The sequence below is a fragment of the Lactuca saligna genome, chromosome 1, assembly GCF_052625555.1.
Source record: "Lactuca saligna cultivar CGN05327 chromosome 1, ASM5262555v1, whole genome shotgun sequence".
Classification (NCBI taxonomy): domain Eukaryota; kingdom Viridiplantae; phylum Streptophyta; class Magnoliopsida; order Asterales; family Asteraceae; genus Lactuca; species Lactuca saligna.
The window spans coordinates 4,955,609-4,976,208 of NC_136417.1; the positions used below are offsets into that span (position 1 = coordinate 4,955,609).

The window sequence follows — 20,600 nt, forward strand, 5'->3', positions numbered from 1 at the left end:
AAAAAAAAAAGGTAAAATAGGAGAAAAAAAATTCAGTTTTAAAATAAATTTTGATAAAAATGTTTTTTATATTCCATTAATAAGAAAAATAAAAAATTGAATATTTATTTCTTTTTTGGTAACCGATCCTAAATTTAAGGGAATTTGATTGAATTTTATTTTATTTTAATTTAATTAAAATATACAATTACTAGTATACCCTTATATATTGATTGGTCTAGAATTGTTCTCGCGTTCTCAACCTTTTAGGTGTTTTCATTTCATCCTCTCCATATATATATATTACACTAAAGTATGCAACTCTATATCTATGTAAAATGTGATTCTTATTTTATTGGATATTGAGTATTAAGTAGACATTATATATATATATATATATATATTACTTTGTGTCACACATCAAAATTATGAAATTGTAATATTGAAAAAATGTCGAGTTAGTGGGTTGGGTATTCGTTGATTCGGTGGATACGAGTATGGATTCGGTTATTCAAAATCATGAGGGTTATTGGAGTTGGGGATCATGTTTTTAAATTTTTTAAAGGGTTTGGATCAAGGGTGATTCGCTCCAAAACGGCCCCATTGACAGGTCTATTTATCTATGATTTCTAGGATTTTTATTTCATCTACCATTTCTGTATTCAATTTCTAGGTTTGTTTTGGGCATGTTTTTAGGGTTTGTTTTAGCATCGATTACATGATTTTTGGGTTTGTTTAAGCATCGATTGCATGATTTTTGGGTTTATGATTTTCTAGTTTTCATTCATATGTTTAGTTTCTAAATAGCATAACATGAACGTGGGGATGGATGGTGGCAGTGGCGGTGGTGGACGATAGTAATGGTGGTTGGTTGTGACGAAGTGGTGCTTGATCTTTAACACTAAAGGTGGTTGTGTCAATGGGAGAGAGAAGGGTATGAGATAGTGGGACCCATATGTTTTATTAAATAAATTTTAATAGATTAATAATAAATAATTTGAAAAAATAAATAAATAAGGGTATTATAATCTTTTCAAGTTTGGCGGGGACAAAAAATAAAACAAAAACAAACAGCAGGGACGATCCGAGTGCAAAAAAATATTATGGATCAAACACGTAATTTTAAGCAAACCATAAAGATGATTTCAGTAATTTGTTAAAAAATATATCAATGTTATACGGATTAAAAACCATAAATTTTGATATATTTTTTATAATTTTTTAATATATATAAAATTTAATAATAGTTAACAAAGAAAAAAATGCAGCAATATCCTCTCGAGGGTAGGGATAGAGCTTGTATAGGGCTAGGAAATGATCGTGTCGCACCACCTTTCATTTTTTTTCTTTTTTAATTAATATGTTAAAATATAATTTGATAATTATATAAACATTTAAAATACATATTTAAAATAATAAAAAAGTAATTCCATTAATTTAATTAAAATATTGCATACTCAAAAAAGATAATTAAATAAATTTGAATTGGGTTTCCCGAAAATATTCAACTTCCAGTGTTGAAGTTGGCTTCCCTGAACATATTAGGAGAGAGGAAATTTTTTGGATTAAGGTTTGGCTAAGGGGTTGTATAAAGTAATATTGTTATGGTATTTTTTGGTAGTGAAAGTGTTAGGGTCGGGGAAAATTATAAGACATCAAGTTGCTTGCTGTAAACCGATGGATCCAAAGGAAAAACATATGCAATCGATGTTCTTGAACCACTATCAAACGATTTATTTTGGCCGGGTCTTGGAGTAAGATTGGTGGAATGGTTGTTTGGATTCATTTTAACAGTAGAAATGCTGATATTTTGTATGAATTGAATACTAGAAGGAATAATGGTTGTGTGAAATAAATCATATGAACTCTAACACCTAAACACCAAACTCATAAATCCAAATAAGCTCAAAAACATTTCCGATGTGAGTTTTTTATCAACTTATTTATGGGATCCATTAATTTGTATTTATATCATTTTATTATTATTTTCATATAAGATGACTATTTAACAATTGTTTGAAAATCTATGAAACCACCAAAATATAGTAAAAACTCATACCAAGAGAGCTAGTAAATTTATTAGCTTGGAAAAAGGTAAAAGAAAAAATATTATAAATGGTCCCTGTGTTTTTTCAGATTCTGAAGTTTAGTCCTCGAGGTTTAAAAATATCATAAATGGTCCCTGTGCTTTCAAAACTTTTGACAGATGATCCTTATTGCTAACTCCGTTAACTTTTGTCCGTTAATTGAGGGGTATTTTCATCATTTCACACCATAGGGACCATTTGTGATCTTTTCAGTTATTTTTTTTAAAAAAGAAAAAACTAAATATAATTATTTAATATATAAAATCTCTCTCTCTCTCTCTCTCTCTCTCTCTCTCTCTCTCTCTCTCTCTCTCTCTCTCTCTCTCTCTCTCTCAGAACACATATACAGACATTAAAACCAATACTCCCTACAACCAAAATCTTTGTCTATGATCCACTCCCACCCCACCATTTCCTTTTCTCTTCTCATTTTTCTAAATCCACGAAATCGATCTGCTCTAAGCATACCTACAATTGAGAAAAGAAAATCAAAGCTGAACAGATGAATGAAAACCCCTCACCCTTACTCTCTTCCATTTACAGAAACACAATCAGATCAAGCAATCAGAATATCTAATCACATTAAGCAACAAGTAACAAGTAAAAATAAAGAATTTTCTCTAATATAATATGATCACAACTAGAAAACACTCTAATTAATCAAAAAAATCATGAGATTCAGATTTTTAGATCTTTAACTAGTAGAAACCTACCAAAAACAAGATTCAAAGTACAGTAAATGGAGTTTGAGGAATTACCGAAATGTAAAGAAGATCAGAGAGAAGATGATTAAGATCAAAAGAAGCAGAAGTTGATATGGGAGAAGGACGTCGGGGAAGTTGAACACTAGCCCTCAACTCTCTTTTGCTATGATAGATGCGCAGCCACCATCGACCTCATCTGTTATCTTCAAGCCACCTTCTGCAACATCGACAATTTAACAACAAAATTGACATCAAGCCACCTTCAACGCAGACAATGATTTTGTGGTTCAAGACTGCCACCGGAAAAGATGGATTTGTGGTTCAACATTCAGCGCCCCTATTGTGACATCCCCAATTTCACGGCCAGAAAAGACCGATTTGTTTATGCTTTTTTTTATAAATCAGAGTAATCGTTTAAAGAAAACGGTTGCGGAATTTGTTCCCAAAACAAGATATGATAAAAACTTATCAAAACATTTCTCAAAGAGAATGTATTTTCATTAAATAATAAAACCTCGGGATGTCATGTTCCGATACAGACACATAAGCATAAACAGAACATACATTCATTTACTCTAGTGATTTACATCTCCTTTAATCTCTCAGTGCAAAGGAGCTTCGTATCGATACCTGTGATACAATTAAACTGAGTGGGTCAGGCTTGGGAGCCTGGTGAGCATATAGGGTTTTCATCCCACAATGTTATATCATATAAATATATATAGAACATCCAAAATTATATAATTTCACCATATAAAAAGCAACTCTTATCCCACCCCATCGATCCTCACAATGCCACGATCTAAACTCTCGTATCTAAACTTTTCCTCTTTATCTGATCCCTACTCACGGATCTAAACTAATCTCTCCACCTGATCCATACTCTCGGACCTAAAACTAACCTCTTGGTATAATCCATACTCCCAGATCTAAACTAATCTCTTGGTTTGATCCATACTCCCGGATCTAAAACTGTGCCCAATCCATACTTCCGGACTAGGGACAGTTTACTATGTCTTAATCCATACTCCCGGATTAATGAAAAGTTTACCTATTGGTCTGATCCATACTCCCGGATCTAAAACTGTGCCCAATCCATACTCCCGGACTAGGGACAATTAACTATGTCTTAATCCATACTCTCGGATTAATAACAAGTTTACCTATTGGTCTGATCCATACTCCCGGATCTAAAACTGTGCCCAATCCATACTCCCGGACTAGGGACAATTTACTATGTCTTAATCCATGCTCCCGGTTTAATAACAAGTTTATCTCTTCTCCTATTTCATATTCTCGGATCTAAATCCAATCTCTTTATCTAATCCATACTCACGGATCTAAAACTAACCTCTTGATCTGATCCATACTCACGGATCTAAAACTAACCTCTTGATCTGATCCATACTCACGGATCTCATCTACCCATGTCCTACCCATCATATTCGTAGATACAATATATATATATATATATATATATATATATATATATATATATATATATATATATATATATATATATATACAGTTTAACTCGTTAAAACCTATATAGTTCATCCATTCCATACTCAATCTCAAATAAACAAACAATATATAAACACATAGCACGTATTTCATAACAAATACTTTAATATTTATGTGTTAGAAGAATGTGACCACACACTCACCCAAAACATATACTTAATACATTCAAACAATACTTGTATTATAATCGTGTTTATGAAAGGTAGTATACACTCACTTGATCAGAAGATGGTCGGACAGCACTACGACTTGTAGAAGTAGTATTCTTCGGTGAAACTGGGATCACTTCACACACCTAGTTTCTCGCGGGCAGAGCTTCGGCTCGGAAACTCTTTTCTTCTCGGGATTTTCGGGCTTCGGGACTTGCTTCGGGTCTCGGGGTTGATACTGGGGCTTCGGGGGGTTAAAATAGGGCTTATAGGTTGTATCGGGAGTGGGAGAGAAGGGATGGAGCAACCATAGTCGGCTGGCCCTTCAAATCTATTTATAGGGCAAATTTGGCCCTTGCCACGTCGTGGGATCCTTTTGCCACGTTGTGGGCTTGATCGTCACTGCATGCGTCATCCCAAGTTGCATCTGGGGGCCTCCCGGAGGTGTCAGGACACTTGCCACATCGTGGCACTGCTTGCCACGTCGTGGTCCCTGACAGTTTCGGGGTTTCGCGCCCCGAACTTCAGAAATTCATAACTTTCGCATACGAACTCCGTTTTCGACGTTCTTTATATCGCCGCGAAGGTGAGATTATGCTCTAAAACTCTCGTTTAGATGCCATTGGCTAATTTTGACTTTATTTTTAATATATTATAAGTATATTACTTATATATTATTTTTAATAGGCCGGGACAGGAAAACTCCGTTCGAAATTCATAACTCCTTCATCTGAACTCCTTTTTCGTCTGTCTTTTTATCGTTAGACTACTATCGAATGAATCTTCAACTCTTGTTTAGATCACTAAGGATAGATATCTATCTACCTTAAGTTCACTATTTATGTCGCGATGGGTCGCGATGGGTCGTGCCTTGTTTAGATCAACAGGTCATAACTTCTTCGTTATAACTCGGATTTTGGCGTTCTTTATATGCACGGAAACCTTGTGACGTATACTACAACTTGGTTAAGATTAATCCTTCTAAATAATCTTCCATCAAAAAGTCATTTTTGATGATTATCGTCTCTAAATTAACTAGCCGGATCTACGGGCGTTACACCTATCTTCACCCGCCACTGCAAAGATCATCGTTGGAGCAGGTTCTGAAGTTTAGGTTTCAATTTCCACAAAGAAATCAAGCAAGAAGAAACCCAAATCAAGTAAGGATGCAAAGAAGTGATTTTGTTGACCTCAACAGGAGACGAGATAAAAGGTAATGGGATGCAGGAGATGCGGTGGGTACGAATATTTTACAGATGTGTGTGTATGTATCGGTGTGTGTTTATGTGTATGTGTATGCGTGTGAGAGAGAGGGAGAAGGGGTGGGGGTGGGACCCCCCTTTGCATATTATTTTAATTTTTTCTTTTTTTTAAAAAAAAAAGGTGAAAACATCATAAATGGTTCCTGTGGTAATGAAATGACGAAAATACCCTTCAGTTAACGGACAAAACTTAACACAGTAAGGGATAAGGACCATTTGTCAAAAGTTTTAAAAGCACAGGGACCATTTATGAGATTTTTAAACCACAATGACTAAACTTCAGAATCTAAAAAAACACAGGATCATTTATAATGTTTTTTCAAAGTAAAAACTCATTTAATAATTTGTTTACCGGTTGCCACATTTAGGTGACAGATAAACGAGTCCATATAGAATGATGAGTCCATATATAATGATGCATTGATTATTTTTTCAACAACAAACCAAAATTTTCTTATTGACTACAAGCAACAAACCAAAAAACAAAGTTCAAGACACGAAATATGATAAAGACATGAAACGTAAGACACGTACGCCGACGTAAAGAAGAGCGCTCAATTATTGTGGCCTTTGTTTGACTTCTCTAACATCCGTTCTAAATTTATTGTCCGCAGACAAAAAACATATATTAAGAAAATATTATTTATCCCTAATTTTATTAAATAAAATGTTAATTTTACACTTTTGTTGCATTTAATTTCATCATTTTGTTGCATTTAATTTTATGGTAGGTTATAAATAATGAAAGGTATTTTGGTAAAATGATATTTATTTTTAGAAGTATACTATTATTTTAAAACAAATCAAGAAGGAAACGTGAACTATTAATGGAGAGAGTAATATTGTATGCCTTTGTTACTTTTATAAAGGAAAATGACTTATAAAGGTAAAAAGGTATTAGAATTATAAAAAAAAAATACAGCTAAATTTTAAAAAAATATCATTACGTTACCGATAATAGTAAGTCACCAACCACTAGGGATGTCAATGAGACCAAACAAGAGCGGAAATAGTTGCCCCCGCTCCCGCCCCCGAAATCAGTTATAGCCCCTGCCCTTGAATCCCCCGTTAACATAGCCCCCGATCCCGCTCCCGCCCCCGTTCCCCCATTTTATAGGCTTAAAATTGATTTTTTTTTTTTTTGACAAAAATATTTGTTATATTTTGGGCTAAAAAACTATTTTTTATAACTTTAAAAACTTAAAATCTAGTTTTTTACAACTAAAAAATAAAAATCTAACATTACAAATTCAACATTATAAAAAGACAAATCGAACAAACTTACAAATATAAAATACAAAAGGGAATAGGACTTGTTAAGGTAATTAACTTTTCGGGTTTTTCACATATAGGTAACTATCTTTTTTTTGTACACATCTAGGTAACAAACTTTTTGGAACTGTTCACATATGACCATTATGACCTGCTGTAGCAGGTTACATCCAGCTACAGCAGGTCATAATGGTTATATGTGAACAGTTTCATCAAGTTTGTTACCTAGATGTGTACAAAAAAAATAGTTACCTAAATATGAACAAAACCAAAAGTAAAAGTAAATTACATGAATGGTCCCTATGGTATAGGGGAATTTGTACATTTGATTCCTAACTTATTCTTTTTAACTCGGATGGTCTCTACTGTTTATTTTTGTTGCGTGCTTAGTCCCTATCTTACCTAAAAAGACTATTATGCTCTTATTAATTTATTTTTTTAATTAATTTTCTTATTTATGTTTTTTTTATATGTTTAAAAAAATTAATAGACCCTACATATATGTATCTCCTCATCGTAAATCTAAAACCACATTTGAGAAATTTAATTTGGGTCCCACCAGTCACCATCCCATCTCACATCCTCTTAAACCTCTATTTTCTTTCAATCTTTAGTGACATGGAAGTCTTCACCATCCTATTTTTTTTTCCTTCAACTCTGGCGAACAAACACCATAACCCACAGTCTCTTCACTTTATTCGGTTGTGGTGTTGGTTCGCTGAAGTTGAAAGACCGAAAAAGAATAGATGGTGAAGACTTCATTGTCATTAAATATGGAAAAGAAATAAAAGTTTAGGATGATGAAATATAGGATGGTGAGGAGATATAGATATGTGAGATCTATTAGTTTTTTTAAACATATAAAAAACACATAAATAAGAAAATTAATTTAAAAAAATTAAATTAATAAGGACACACTAGTTTTTTTTTGGTAAGACATGGACCAAACGAAACAAAACAAAACAGTAGGGACCATCCGAATTAAAAAAAATAAGTTAGGGACCAAACGCATAAATTCCCCCAAACCACAGGGACCATTCATGTAATTTACTCTTACTTTTGGTTTGTTCATATTTGGGTAACTATTTTTCTTTTGTACACATCTAGGTAACGAACTTGTTGAAAGTGTTCACATGTAACCATTATGACCTACTGTAACCAGAGGTAACCTGCTACAGCAGGTCATAATGGTCACATGTGAACAGTTTCAAAAAGTTTGTTACCTAGATGTATACAAAAAAAAGATAGTTACCTACTTGTGAACAAACCGAAAAGTTAATTACCTTAATTAGTCTTATTCCTAATACACAAAACCCAACGTTACAAAAAAAGAGTATGACATGTTTAAAAATATAAGACCAATTCATTATTGTATCGTCGTATGATATGAAATAGAAGAAAATCAAGAAAACCTAAACTTAGATTATATATTGTCTATATTAGGGATGTCAAAAAGTCTCGTGAGACCCCGATCCCGTCGGGGCTCCGTTCCGTATGGGGGCATTTGTTAAAAAAATCAGGGACGGGGGCGGGGGCAAGACCCCATTCCGAAACCCCCGTGTGGGTCCCCGTTAATAAATTATATAAATTGACATATATTAATTATATAAATATAATAATCAATAATATCATTTTTACATATAAAAATTCAATAAAAAAACATGTTTTTAAGTTGTTTGTAACATGTTAAATTATGTTATAGATATCTATTTTTTACCCAAAAAATAATTTATTTTAGCCAAAATAAGACCTTCTTTTAGTCCAAATAAGGTAGCTCAAAATCAATCGGGGATGGGGGAACGGGAGCGGGGGTGGGGGTCAGAAGGGGAATTCGGGGGCGGGGGCGGAAATGATGCAGATTTTGACGGCAGGGGCGGGGATGGGGTGATAGGAAATTTTTGGGGGCGGGGGCGGGTGATGCAATCGTCGTCCCGTTTACCCCCGTTGACATCCCTAGTCTATATGTATTTTTATATTAAATATATATTTTTTATATAAATATAAAACGGGGCCCCGCAGGAGTACAGGACGGAAATACTCACTTCCGCCTCTGGTTCCGAAAATAAAACGGGGTTTAATCTCACTTCCGTCTCCGCCCCTGCCCCCAAACTTTTTAAAAAATTAATCCCATACGGAATTGGGGTCCCACGGGAGCTGGGTCACACGGAAGTTTTTGACATCCCTACCAATCACATGGCATGTCATGTGGCTACTAATTATTTATTATATACACATTATACCATTAAAAAAAATTGTACATATTTTACCATTTAACCATTTTGTACACATTTTACCATTAATCTAATATAATTTATTCAAAAAAATATCATTTCAAAAAATATATATTATTACATAAAAATGGGTTTCACGTTGCCCGTTGCGGCTCCCCCTGTATTGCAAAGTTTAGAGGGAGAGGGTTTGCTTTTAGCGATGATACTAAGCACTCCTTTTTAGAACAATATCATATATTTCTGTTAGTCATATATTGATTGAAACTCAGAATGTTTAAACATAAGAATTCCCTCTTGAATCATTATATATATATATATATATATATATATATATATATATATATATATATATATATATATATATATATATTTTGAAAGCTACAAGAAAAAACTATTCCTGAGTATTCGGCTTCAGGTAAAGAAATATAAATCCATTGATGGCTGTGAATTTGCCCAAAATTCAGATGGGTATACAGACACATCTTAACTACAATTCAAATAAGAAATTATTAGAAGATGACAAATGAGTTGATGGCTTCAATTATACAAGCTTTCCCCAGTTATTACTTCAATTATTTTATCAGAGATTCTTTAGTGACCTCAATTGTCAAAAAGAAGCCTCTTTCATCCTTACAATTTTTAGCTTATGCTTAGAAAAACATCTAGTATTTGTTTTATCTATTCCTAGATGTTTAAAACATCATTTCTCCATATGTTTCTCCAAATTGTTGTAGTGGTTATTCTTCAATTACAATTTCAGAAGGTATTTAACTCTTTGTTTCTTAGAATACTTTTTTATATTTTATATTATACAAAATTCTTGCTTATACAATAAAACTATCTTTAAAATAGCAACAATAGCAATAAAAATAGCAATGCATATTTTATAACAAAGTTTTAAAATTAAAAATATGACTAAGAGTATAAAAGGGATATGATATTCATTAAACAATAGATCAAAATATTTGTTACCAATTAACAAGAGAGATGGCAACCATATCGGTTGGTGACTTGGTGAGTTATAAAAACTCAACCTGGAAACGACTTATATAAACATTTGTGTTGTATTCCTTAACTTTAACCCGAATTAGTCAGAAACAAGTCAAGTTACGTAACCTGTTTAATTATATGAATTCACGGGTTCGTAAGTCAAATTCAGGTTTATGAATCACAGGAAAAAAGTCTAAATATCACATATTTACTTATCAATGTTTACTTTCTCTTTTTAATAAATATACTTTTTATTTTTTAAATCTGATAAAATTAGCAACTTCCTAGATCAACCCATGAAATTATTTACAAATCCGAACACGAGGCGTGTAATAAACGGGTTGGTGGATGCATGTTTGCAGGTCATAAAAACTAAACCTAAATCTGTTTATCTCACCTCAATTTACCAATTACCAAATACAGCATACAATATAAATAAAAATTAATTTTTATTTTCCTACAGCAGCCTCAGTTTAAAGCTTATCAACTTAAAAGTTAAATTCCGGAACTAAATATCGTTGATTTTGGTATATGATTGGGTGATGTGTAAAAATAATATTGTTTACAACACTTATACATGTACACCTAAACGTTGATGGTACATCTAACAAGAGATGTGCTCATGTGCATCATTATAGTTGGTTGGATAGGAATTAAATACACACACACACACACACAACAGATTTGCAGTTGTGGAATCTTCTTATACTTATACTGCAGAGACCCGTCTTTGTTGTTGGGATTTTCGCAGTTTGAAATGGTTAATGATGGCTTTTCTTTTCATCAGGAAAAACAGAAAACCCAAAACTACAACTAAAGTTAGAGACACCTCCAGCTGGGATTTTGGTAAAAGCTCAGAAATTTTCAGACTTTTACTTTTACTTTTACTTTTACTACTACACTGATTTGGTAAAAAATGGGTGTCTGGCTCAAGTATGAAATCCAGTGTCACTGCTTCCTCCTTCATTGTGATGGTTGTTGTTCGTGTTTTGTAACCAGGCATTGTTGCTATAACTGCATTCCACAGATTTCAGTTTTTGGGTTAAATTGACAAAATGATCAAAGTGTGTGGGTTGAGTTGTACCTTCATATTGTTGTCCAGGGGCCAATAAACGGTGATAATCAGCTAACCTTTCACTTGCTTTAATCTGTACATCATTCATTAATCATTATATTATTATCAGAAACTAGAAATATTATTATATCTTTTTCTTTTGTGGAAATTTTATAGTAAAACATACTGTGTAATTTATATCCTTTATTGCAACGGTTGCAGGCAAAGGCTCTCCACAATCTGATGAAAAGATCCTTCCATGTACTCCTGACTACACTCACAATAGTAAAATAAATGTATGTAAAAAATATATATATATATATCAAAATAGATTCATTGCAAAAGCATAATAACCCATACTTGTTTAATGACCACTTCATCAATTTCGCTTAAAATGATAACAGATTTTTATCGCTAAAAATTGAAAATTTTGGTAATAACAATAATTTTCTAGATATAAAAAAGTTTGACAATTACCTTGACAATGCTTGCAACAAGATGAAGCATACTCCTTTTGTTATGTTGCCATATCATGCGAAGCTGAATAATGTCAAGGAAACGAAAATGTAAGTAAACTCCAAAAAGGAAGTCATGGTTATATAGCTGAAAAAACTAAAAAAAAGTAACCATATATCACTCTAGAAAATTCAAACTGTGTGTTGGAATTGCATCAAATTCTATATAAACAAATTGCATCAGATGAAGCTGACCTCATTAGCAGGAGGCCATTTGTTGTCACTGATCTCCAAAGTCAGTTCAAAACAATCAGCAAAAATGTAGTTCCAGTCTTGCATGCCACCATAGATGGGATACCTACACCAATCACAATCATTCATATTAGTTTTGCAAATTTTACATCAGAAAATCCAATTCAAGTTGCATTTTACAATTTTAATTAGAATAATACCATTGAGCCCCATTTGTTATTCCTTCTTCAAATTCGCTGCTTTGAGACATGTTAAAGTGAGAGCCACTGTACAACTTTGCCATGTATTTGAAAGTTTCATCATCAGGACATGCAAAGTAACTTTTGCTGAAATAACAGAAAAACCAATCTCAGCATACTACAATATCATTTTGCAACCTCAAGGTCCATATTAAGTTATTGAAGCATTTAACTAAACCTTCAACTCTTAAAATGCAAACAATCATCAGTGCTTCATAGAAAGATGTTTACTAGAATATGAGCATTTTCATCAAAAAAAGTTTTAAAAAAACATTAATTGATTTAGAACGTACCTTCTATCATCGGTCCCATCCCATGGATAATTTGCAACAAGTGCTCCCTGAGAAATAAGAAAATTTACACTTTGAAGGATATGTGGTCTATATGTTCATTCACAGAAAAGCACTAAAAATAAATAAATTTGCAAAGAAATGAAGACAAGTTTCAGATTGATTACCCCATGAAGACTAGCAGAGGCTGTGAAATGTATCTCTTTTAACCATCTCATAATCGCTTTTGTCTCTGGTTGTCTTTCGTGTAAATCATCATTCATTGGAAAAAACTACACTAACACCATGTGACATCAATCCATTTTGCTTTTAACAATCAGTTTAACATCAATTATATATATATATATATATATATATATATATATATATATATATATATATATAAAAAGTGTTAAATGCTAGAAAAATTAACATACTATAACATTTATAATAATACAAACAGATTATGAAATTACCTGGTCTGGAAAATCACGATTGAGATCAATGTTGTTTGCATTACCACGCTTTCTTAATGAAAACCCATCAGGATTCATTGTTGGAAGGATGTGAAGGTGGACATTATCCACAATCAGTGTCGCCTGCATTCACAAGTCAATCCCAGGTCAATGCAAGTCAAACCCAGGAATAAAAAACATACAAATACCAATGTCAGTTATCTATCTATTCACATCTAAAGTTTTATATATCACAAATTTGATAGGAGGCATTAATATTTCAGAGAAGAAAAGGTTACCAAGGGATCCTTCATATAATTGTCACACAGCCAATTTGATAAAAGCAAGAGAAGTTCACGCCCTACAGGTTCATCTCCATGCACATTCCCAATAAACTACAACATCCATCATATCAACCAAAATCAATTTCAACAAAACAAAAAAAAAAAAAAAAAAAGAAAAGAAAAGGTCATGCATTTCTGGACATAATATCACCTTGAAAGCAGGTTTAGCCTCTTCCTTCCCAGGATTATTAGAAATTTCCAACACCCACTGCATTAGAAACAAAGGAAGAAAGTATGTATGAGGATATATAATTTTGGGAATTATAAGAAGAATAACAAAAAGAATGATGAGGTATGAGTCAATATGTTACCAGTGGAACTCCCAAGACACTTTTCCCAATACTGGTGTAGGATTAAATGCCCTCAAAGAGAGAACCAAAAACAAGTCAGTTAATGACACAAACATCATTTAAAGTTAAACAAGATTATACGTTTGTTTGAACATTAATGACATTCATGAGAGCATTTAATAATCAATGTATCAATAGAATAAGTCACCTGTATATCCTGGAAATGCGACCACATCTACCATGGAATGCCTTGATAGCCTTCTCAAGATCAGAATTAGTCATATATCCATGAGCCAACTTATTACTACATTGCAGATATTCGGAAAATGTCAAAAGCAAATCAAACTATTGGAGAATAATAAGTAATTATATGGTTTAAATTTTAATCTGAATTTGAGATAAGTTATAATACAGTTTCTGAAAGTGAGTTTCTTCGGACAAATGCCTTCCTGAAGCAGCATATGTTATATCCACAAAACCTGTTGAACATAATTCAGTTAAGATACGGTGGAAAGATAACAAAGTCAATTTCAAGAAGAATTAAGCTAATTTGAGGTAATTTCAGTATCTTGCTGTTAGATGTTTGGTATTACATTAAAGCTTGTTAGTTTGATGCATATATAAAAGAAAGAGAAAGTAGATGCAGAAATCATCACCCCACGTGTTGAATAACAGATTATGTGTGGATTGTGGTCACAAATCTCATTTAAAATGGGTTTGAGCACAAGATATGATGCATGTTGCTTATAAAGTTAAATACATGAAACCTTAAAACACATGATGATTACATGGCCCCAAATGTGTTATACATGATGTACCATTATATGTCCTTCAGTGCATAGTACAATCCTCCAAGCCATGATCATTGATCAGATCATCGGATAGTGATAATCAACCCTCCTAAACAACTAAATACAAGCCCTAAATATCAATCCAATTTTGCTATGAATAAACCATCATTTTCCAATGTTTACAGCCAAGATCTTCATGCCTCACTATCATCTTTTTTTTTTCTCTACATTACCTCGTACATGAGAGCTTGAAATTACAAAGTCCCATCTTTATGAAATAATATATCCAGCCCGTATTTGATTCTTTGAACTTCAAAACTCATAGAATCTTATAAGCAACAAATCGACAAAGAACAATTATCGAAAAGATAAATTTAGGGAAATCTATGTCGCCAGAGTAGAAAAATCAGTGGAAAATTCGAATACGAAAGTAAAAATATTTCAATTTTTAAATTCAAAAGTGGAGTAACAATTTCCGTTCATATCATTTTATGATCAATAAAAATGAAGCAAGAAATAGTTACAACACGAACCAAACAACAAAAGAATAGTTTCATTTCAGCAGCCAAACAAGTATATGATTGAGAAAGAACGAGAAATTAAAATCGAAAAAGGGGTTGACCTGAATCACGTTCACCGCCTCTGGCAAACACCGTATGAAACAAATGGAGCAAGTTTAGAGATAGGAAGAGTAAGAGCGATGGATTCAGGTTCGCCATATCAACGATTTCATTCACGAAATCGAGCTTCAGAGACCAAATCGCAGGGGAGAAGTGGTTTTAAGGCTTTGTTCGAACTGAGAGACACATGCACATGACAGGCACGTGCCTCGTTGACATAACCTTTTATAGTTTTATTTTGTATATGGTAAATTATACAAATGGTCACGGAGCTTTGGAGTAATTTGTACGTGAGTTCTTAATTCTATTTTGTTTAAGTCGGACAAACTTTAATTTATGTTTTTGTTGAGTGTTTGATCTTTATTAATTTTAAAAAGAATATATATATATATATATATATATATATATATATATATATATATATATATATATATATATATATATATATATATAAAAGGGTGTAAACGACAATGATTAATCGGGTCGTTCCAAACATATTTTAGGTCATGAGCGAAAGTAGAAAAAATATCCTTAAAATACATAAATGTCATCAAGGTTTTTATAATAACTGAATAACCGAAAGAAGATTACTTGTACTAGCTTTTAAATATAACAATTTCAATTTTATATATATATATATATATATATATATATATATATATATATATATATATATATATCATAATTTGGGCCACTTTAAAGATGTGCCCCATACAGTCGTCTAAGGCATGGGGACTAAACTATGATTTTCTCTATATGGAATCTAGAAGATAAGAGAGAGAGAGAGAGAGAGAGAGAGAGATTACATCATGGATGAGGAAATGAAAGGCAGGTTTAATGGAGTAGAATATGTTGACTCATCCAGTTATATAAATAATAAATGAAATAAAATGTAAAAAATCAGATAAGGGCACTTTTATCATTTTTTTTTTCTTTTAGGGATAATGACTTGAAAGAGTAACCAACTATAACACTTGTATATAGCTGGTCTGTTAAATGTGACTTGAGCATTTTGAACATTCACATGGAGCATTTGAGTTTGATAAAGCACTTAGAACTCAATAGAGCACTTGAGGTTCGTAGAGCATGTGACAAAGGAACGGATCATGTGACAAGAGAATGGATTATGTAACAAAGGAACGGATCAAGTGATAAATGAACGAAACATCATAAAGGGGGGATGGAGCATCTGAGAAGGGTGAGGAGCACCTGAGAAAGGAATAGAGCATCTTAGAAGGATATGGAGCACCTTGGAGTGGAATGGAGCACCTTAGTGCATGGATGCGCTGTCCATGCTCAAGATGTGCCATTTCAGGCATGGATGTGCCACTTATGAGGCATGGTGTGCCATTGGGTAGCAAGGTGCACCACATGAGAAAGAGATGTGAAACTTTTGAAGGAGGGTGCGCCACATTGAAGCTCGATGTGCTATGATTAAGGAAGATGTGCCACTTTGGGCACAAGGTGCGTCATTCATGCACAATGTACACCACCTTTGTACAAGGTGCGCTACTCTAGTGTTCCATGGAGTACTCCGGAGTATTAATGTGTTATTGATGTTTTTATGAAGCATGGATGCGCCACTAATGATCATGGTGCACCACTTGTGCGTCATGATGCGCTATTAGGTGGCTTTATGTGCCACACATGTTCCTAGTGTGTCATATGTGTTTCTGATGAGCCACATATGATCTGAAGTGATCTATGATGCTCAATATTGTTCAAGGTTGCTTAGATGTTAAAGATGCTCAAGGATTATTGCTTGATATGCCACCATGATGGTTGATGAGCCATGTCGATCATGATGTGCCACTCTTGCATCATGATGAGCCATTATGGATCTTGATGTTCCATCATGTGTGTTGTCGATGCTCATGCAATGTAAATTAAGGATGAATGTTCCAAAAGTTGTTGCATGGCAGATTATGATTGGTTGACACCGTTCATGGGCCTATGGGACAATGGGCTTGGCCCATTAGGGTTTTAGCCCTGATCCCTTCACTATAAGTAGGAATGTATGCTAAGTCATTTGTTGTTTCTTTTTTATCCTTAGTAAGTAGGTCGAATCTCTGTTGTTTGTACTTGTAATCTCTATTCGAGAGCTCATAAATAAAGAATACTCTGTTCTTGCCCATGGACATAGGCCACCTTGACCAAACCACATAAATATTTTGTCTTTTTATGCTTTTGGTTTCGTGTGTTACCTGCATTACTTCCTAACAAGGGTCACCAGAACTTGACAAGTAGCATTGGATTTGTTCTGAGTCTTGACAAGTATCGTCTGGTTTCCTAACATGGCTACTTAACTTTTTTTGGTGCATTGTTAATCCTTAAACTTGTCATTTAGTTTAAAACATACCATTATGAGCGATAATAGAGGACTTTTTCGGTTTCCGACGTCTTTTTCGCCCAAGTATGATTTTTCCGGTCATCTTTGCCGGCCAAAATGAATTTTCCGGTGATATGAGTTCTTAACATATTTTTCAGATTTCTTATTTCTCTTTTTTTTTTAATTCTCTGAAACAAACCCATAAATCAGGGTTTAGATACACAATCACATATCTAGAAATCGAACTGAAACCCTTGAGTATTTGAAACAATTTCATAACTCAAAAAAACCTTTGAACTTCAAATATGAAAAATGGTGTTTTTGAGCAGCTCTTAAAATGATTTTCCAAAACTCGTAAACCCTTGAACTCACAATTTCAGGAACTTCATGATCATGTTTTAAGGTTTGTCATTTATGGTGTTTACGATTTTAGGAACATATGATTTTAGTGAGTTTACGATTTCAAGACCGTGTTCTAGAGTTTCTTAAAAACGAGTTCTTTAAGTTCTAAGATATTGAGTTCCAGATCTCATGTTCATCAGATTGCCAGAAAATTTTGAAGATTTTGTGCTCACCAGATGGTCAGAAAATAGAAGAAAGAAATAGAATGAAGAAAAAAGAAGATAACCGTCGGAAGTCGAGTCTTGTTGAGAAATCTATTTTGGCAAGAGAAGACGAAGGAGATGTTGTAGAAGGCAAAGCGCTTGCAAGTGTGTTCTAAATCTGATGTCTTCCGGATTTGATGTGATAGGAGAAGATGACCGAATATGTCGTCGGAGCTTGCGTCCGCTGAAAATGTCGCCGAATGTGAAATTCAAACCCCCTAAAATAGGTTTTACATACTATTATCGGTCATAAGGGTATGTTCTAAAAATAAAAAAAAATAAAAAAATAAAAAAGTTTAAAGGTTAACAGTACAAAAAAAAAGGTTAAATAACCAAATATATACAAATTATATAATTGTTTATCTTTTTAAGTTTTTTTTTTTTTTTTTTTTGTTAGGACCAAACTAAAATAAAATAAAGCCATGAATGCTAAGTGAAAAAGATAGATTTAATTTAGAATTCTCGATTAAAATATGACTTTCCCCATTTCTTATTTTGGGTTGTAAATTTAATTTAGCTTTAATTGTTTTGGGCCCAAGTTTTTATTTGGCTAAACAATAACAATATATACATCTTTTTTAGTTATTTCTTTCTTATTATTAGAAGAACTTTCCACGATTCATATTGTAAAAAAATAGTAATGCATTTAATTATCTTTTTACACTAAGGTTTGTATTTGTAATACGGGTAAATTATACAAAAGTCCTTATGTTGTCATAAAAATTTGATTTTGACATTGTATTATTTTTTGTTTCAATTTAATCACTAAGTTTTTTAATTTTTTGCAATGTTGAACATTTGACTAGTCAATCCAGCTACACTTAGGGCATGTTAGTTACTCTTAGGGCATGTTTGGTTCGCAGAATTTTTTTGAAAGAAATGGAATCTATCAAATGAATTGGAATATGACGGAATTGGAAATTGAAATTACTAGAAGCTGAAATATGTTTGGTTGGCATGGAATGTAATCTGTTTTTTGTTTAGTTTGCTGATTTCACAAAGGAATTGGAAAATAAATTTTGTAATATGACATAAATACCCTTTAACGGTTTTTTTTTTTAACTTATTAGTATAAAATGGAATTAAATGATGTTTTAGAAAACAAATTTATCAAGCACAAATATGCATGAAAGTAAAAAATTACAATCTCTTAACTTCGTTTTGTCATTATTGGTTATCAATTATGGCTTTTAGTAATTTATGGGATTTAATCTTATCTTCTCAATTAAAACAAACATTAGTGGTAAAATGAGTGAACACAAAAAGAAAAGAAAAAAATTACGTTGGCAAATAAAGAAAATACCATAGAGGCAAAAACACAACACTTGGTGTGCATAATTATAAAACGATTGATTGCACGTCCCCAACAGGAAATCCAAACCAGAAAATTTATACGTATACATGTAAAGAGAATATTGATACTTTATCCAAAAAAAGCAAGATGAAATAGAACCGGAGATGAAGTAGAGATGAAGAAGAGATGATAAAGTAGAGATAAAGTACAGTAACACAAATGTGACTATATTATGTAACTGTCTATCACAAAAAGATGAAAGAGCAAACGAAAATGTATAAAAACAATAATAAAACACAATTGATTGCAGAAAATAGAAGGATTGAGGTCTTACTTGTGAATGAAGACGATACAGGAATGACGATCCAATGATAAATAGATGAAATCGTTTGGAAAATACAGGTTGCAAATGTATATAACCGAGAAGAGAATGTAATCGTAGAAGTGATATGAAAATCACGTAAATGATTTTTTTCTGATTTCACGCATAGACAATTAGAGGATAGTTGTGTAATTTAAAACAAATATAATGAATTGAATGTAGATTCTTGTTGAACTGTGAAAGAATTATAACTCTTTCAAATATGGAATTGAATCATTATTATGGAAATCTAATTCCTTTTGTTTTGTTAGCCAAACGCATTTTCTACCCGAATTTAATTTCCAATTCCCTTTAATTTCATTGGAATGATACGAAACAAACGCGCCCTTAATATAAACAAAATACATTTCTTCGAAAATGTTTTGAAAACAAATTCTGCAATATTATTTTTTAAAATGAATACTCTAATTTTCAAATAAACATAAATAAAATTTTTAAAATGACTATGAATTTAAGGATGTCACAAATAGCTTGTAGGTATTCCTCTGATTTTCTACAATGGAGATGAATTTAGAGCTAATAATACTTATCAATTCCATCAAATAAAGGATGGATTTGGAGCTAATAACGGGAGCAAAATAAACAATTCATGTGTAAATAACGTTTGCAAACAAGGCTTTTCATAGTGTTTTCCTTGGAGATTAGTTGGAATTCCATTAAGAAGGATGTAAGTATAGTGATTTAAGGGTGTGTGGGTTGTTAACAAAAATACTTTTATGGATGTATATTTCTTAGGAGATGGGGGTAGATCTCTAACACTCTGCTCTAGAGTTGAAACAAATAAAAGAAGATAAGAGAAAAGAAAGTAAGGAGATAAAAGCAGAGAAAAGAAAGGAAAACAAATTTGAGAGTAATGGAAGGAAAGCTACACATTTTATTCTTTATTTTCAAATCCTTCCGGAAAGAAAGTTAGGAGGGAAAGTGATCCTTTAATTTCCTTCCTTTAATGAAACTCGGAAGCATCAATCTCTCTTACTTTCCTCTCATTTCCACTCATTTCCTTTCTTTTCTCTCCTTAAGTTG

The 20,600-nt window shown here is 32.7% G+C and overlaps 1 protein-coding gene across 1 annotated transcript; it reads right to left on the minus strand.

The window, feature by feature from the left end:
- Positions 1–10,703: 10,703 nt before the first annotated feature.
- On the minus strand, positions 10,704–15,160 carry SOL1 (carboxypeptidase D). The gene is made up of 15 exons (XM_078984046.1): positions 14,970–15,160; positions 13,969–14,035; positions 13,765–13,860; positions 13,578–13,608; positions 13,418–13,474; positions 13,222–13,317; positions 12,944–13,066; positions 12,656–12,760; positions 12,492–12,538; positions 12,160–12,285; positions 11,963–12,065; positions 11,730–11,792; positions 11,440–11,523; positions 11,283–11,346; positions 10,704–11,212 (listed from the first exon to the last, which is right to left on the minus strand). The coding sequence occupies exons 1-15, from the start codon at positions 15,064–15,066 to the stop codon at positions 10,908–10,910; spliced, it is 1,464 nt and encodes a 487-aa protein (XP_078840172.1). The 5' UTR covers positions 15,067–15,160; the 3' UTR covers positions 10,704–10,907.
- Positions 15,161–20,600: the final 5,440 nt, after the last annotated feature.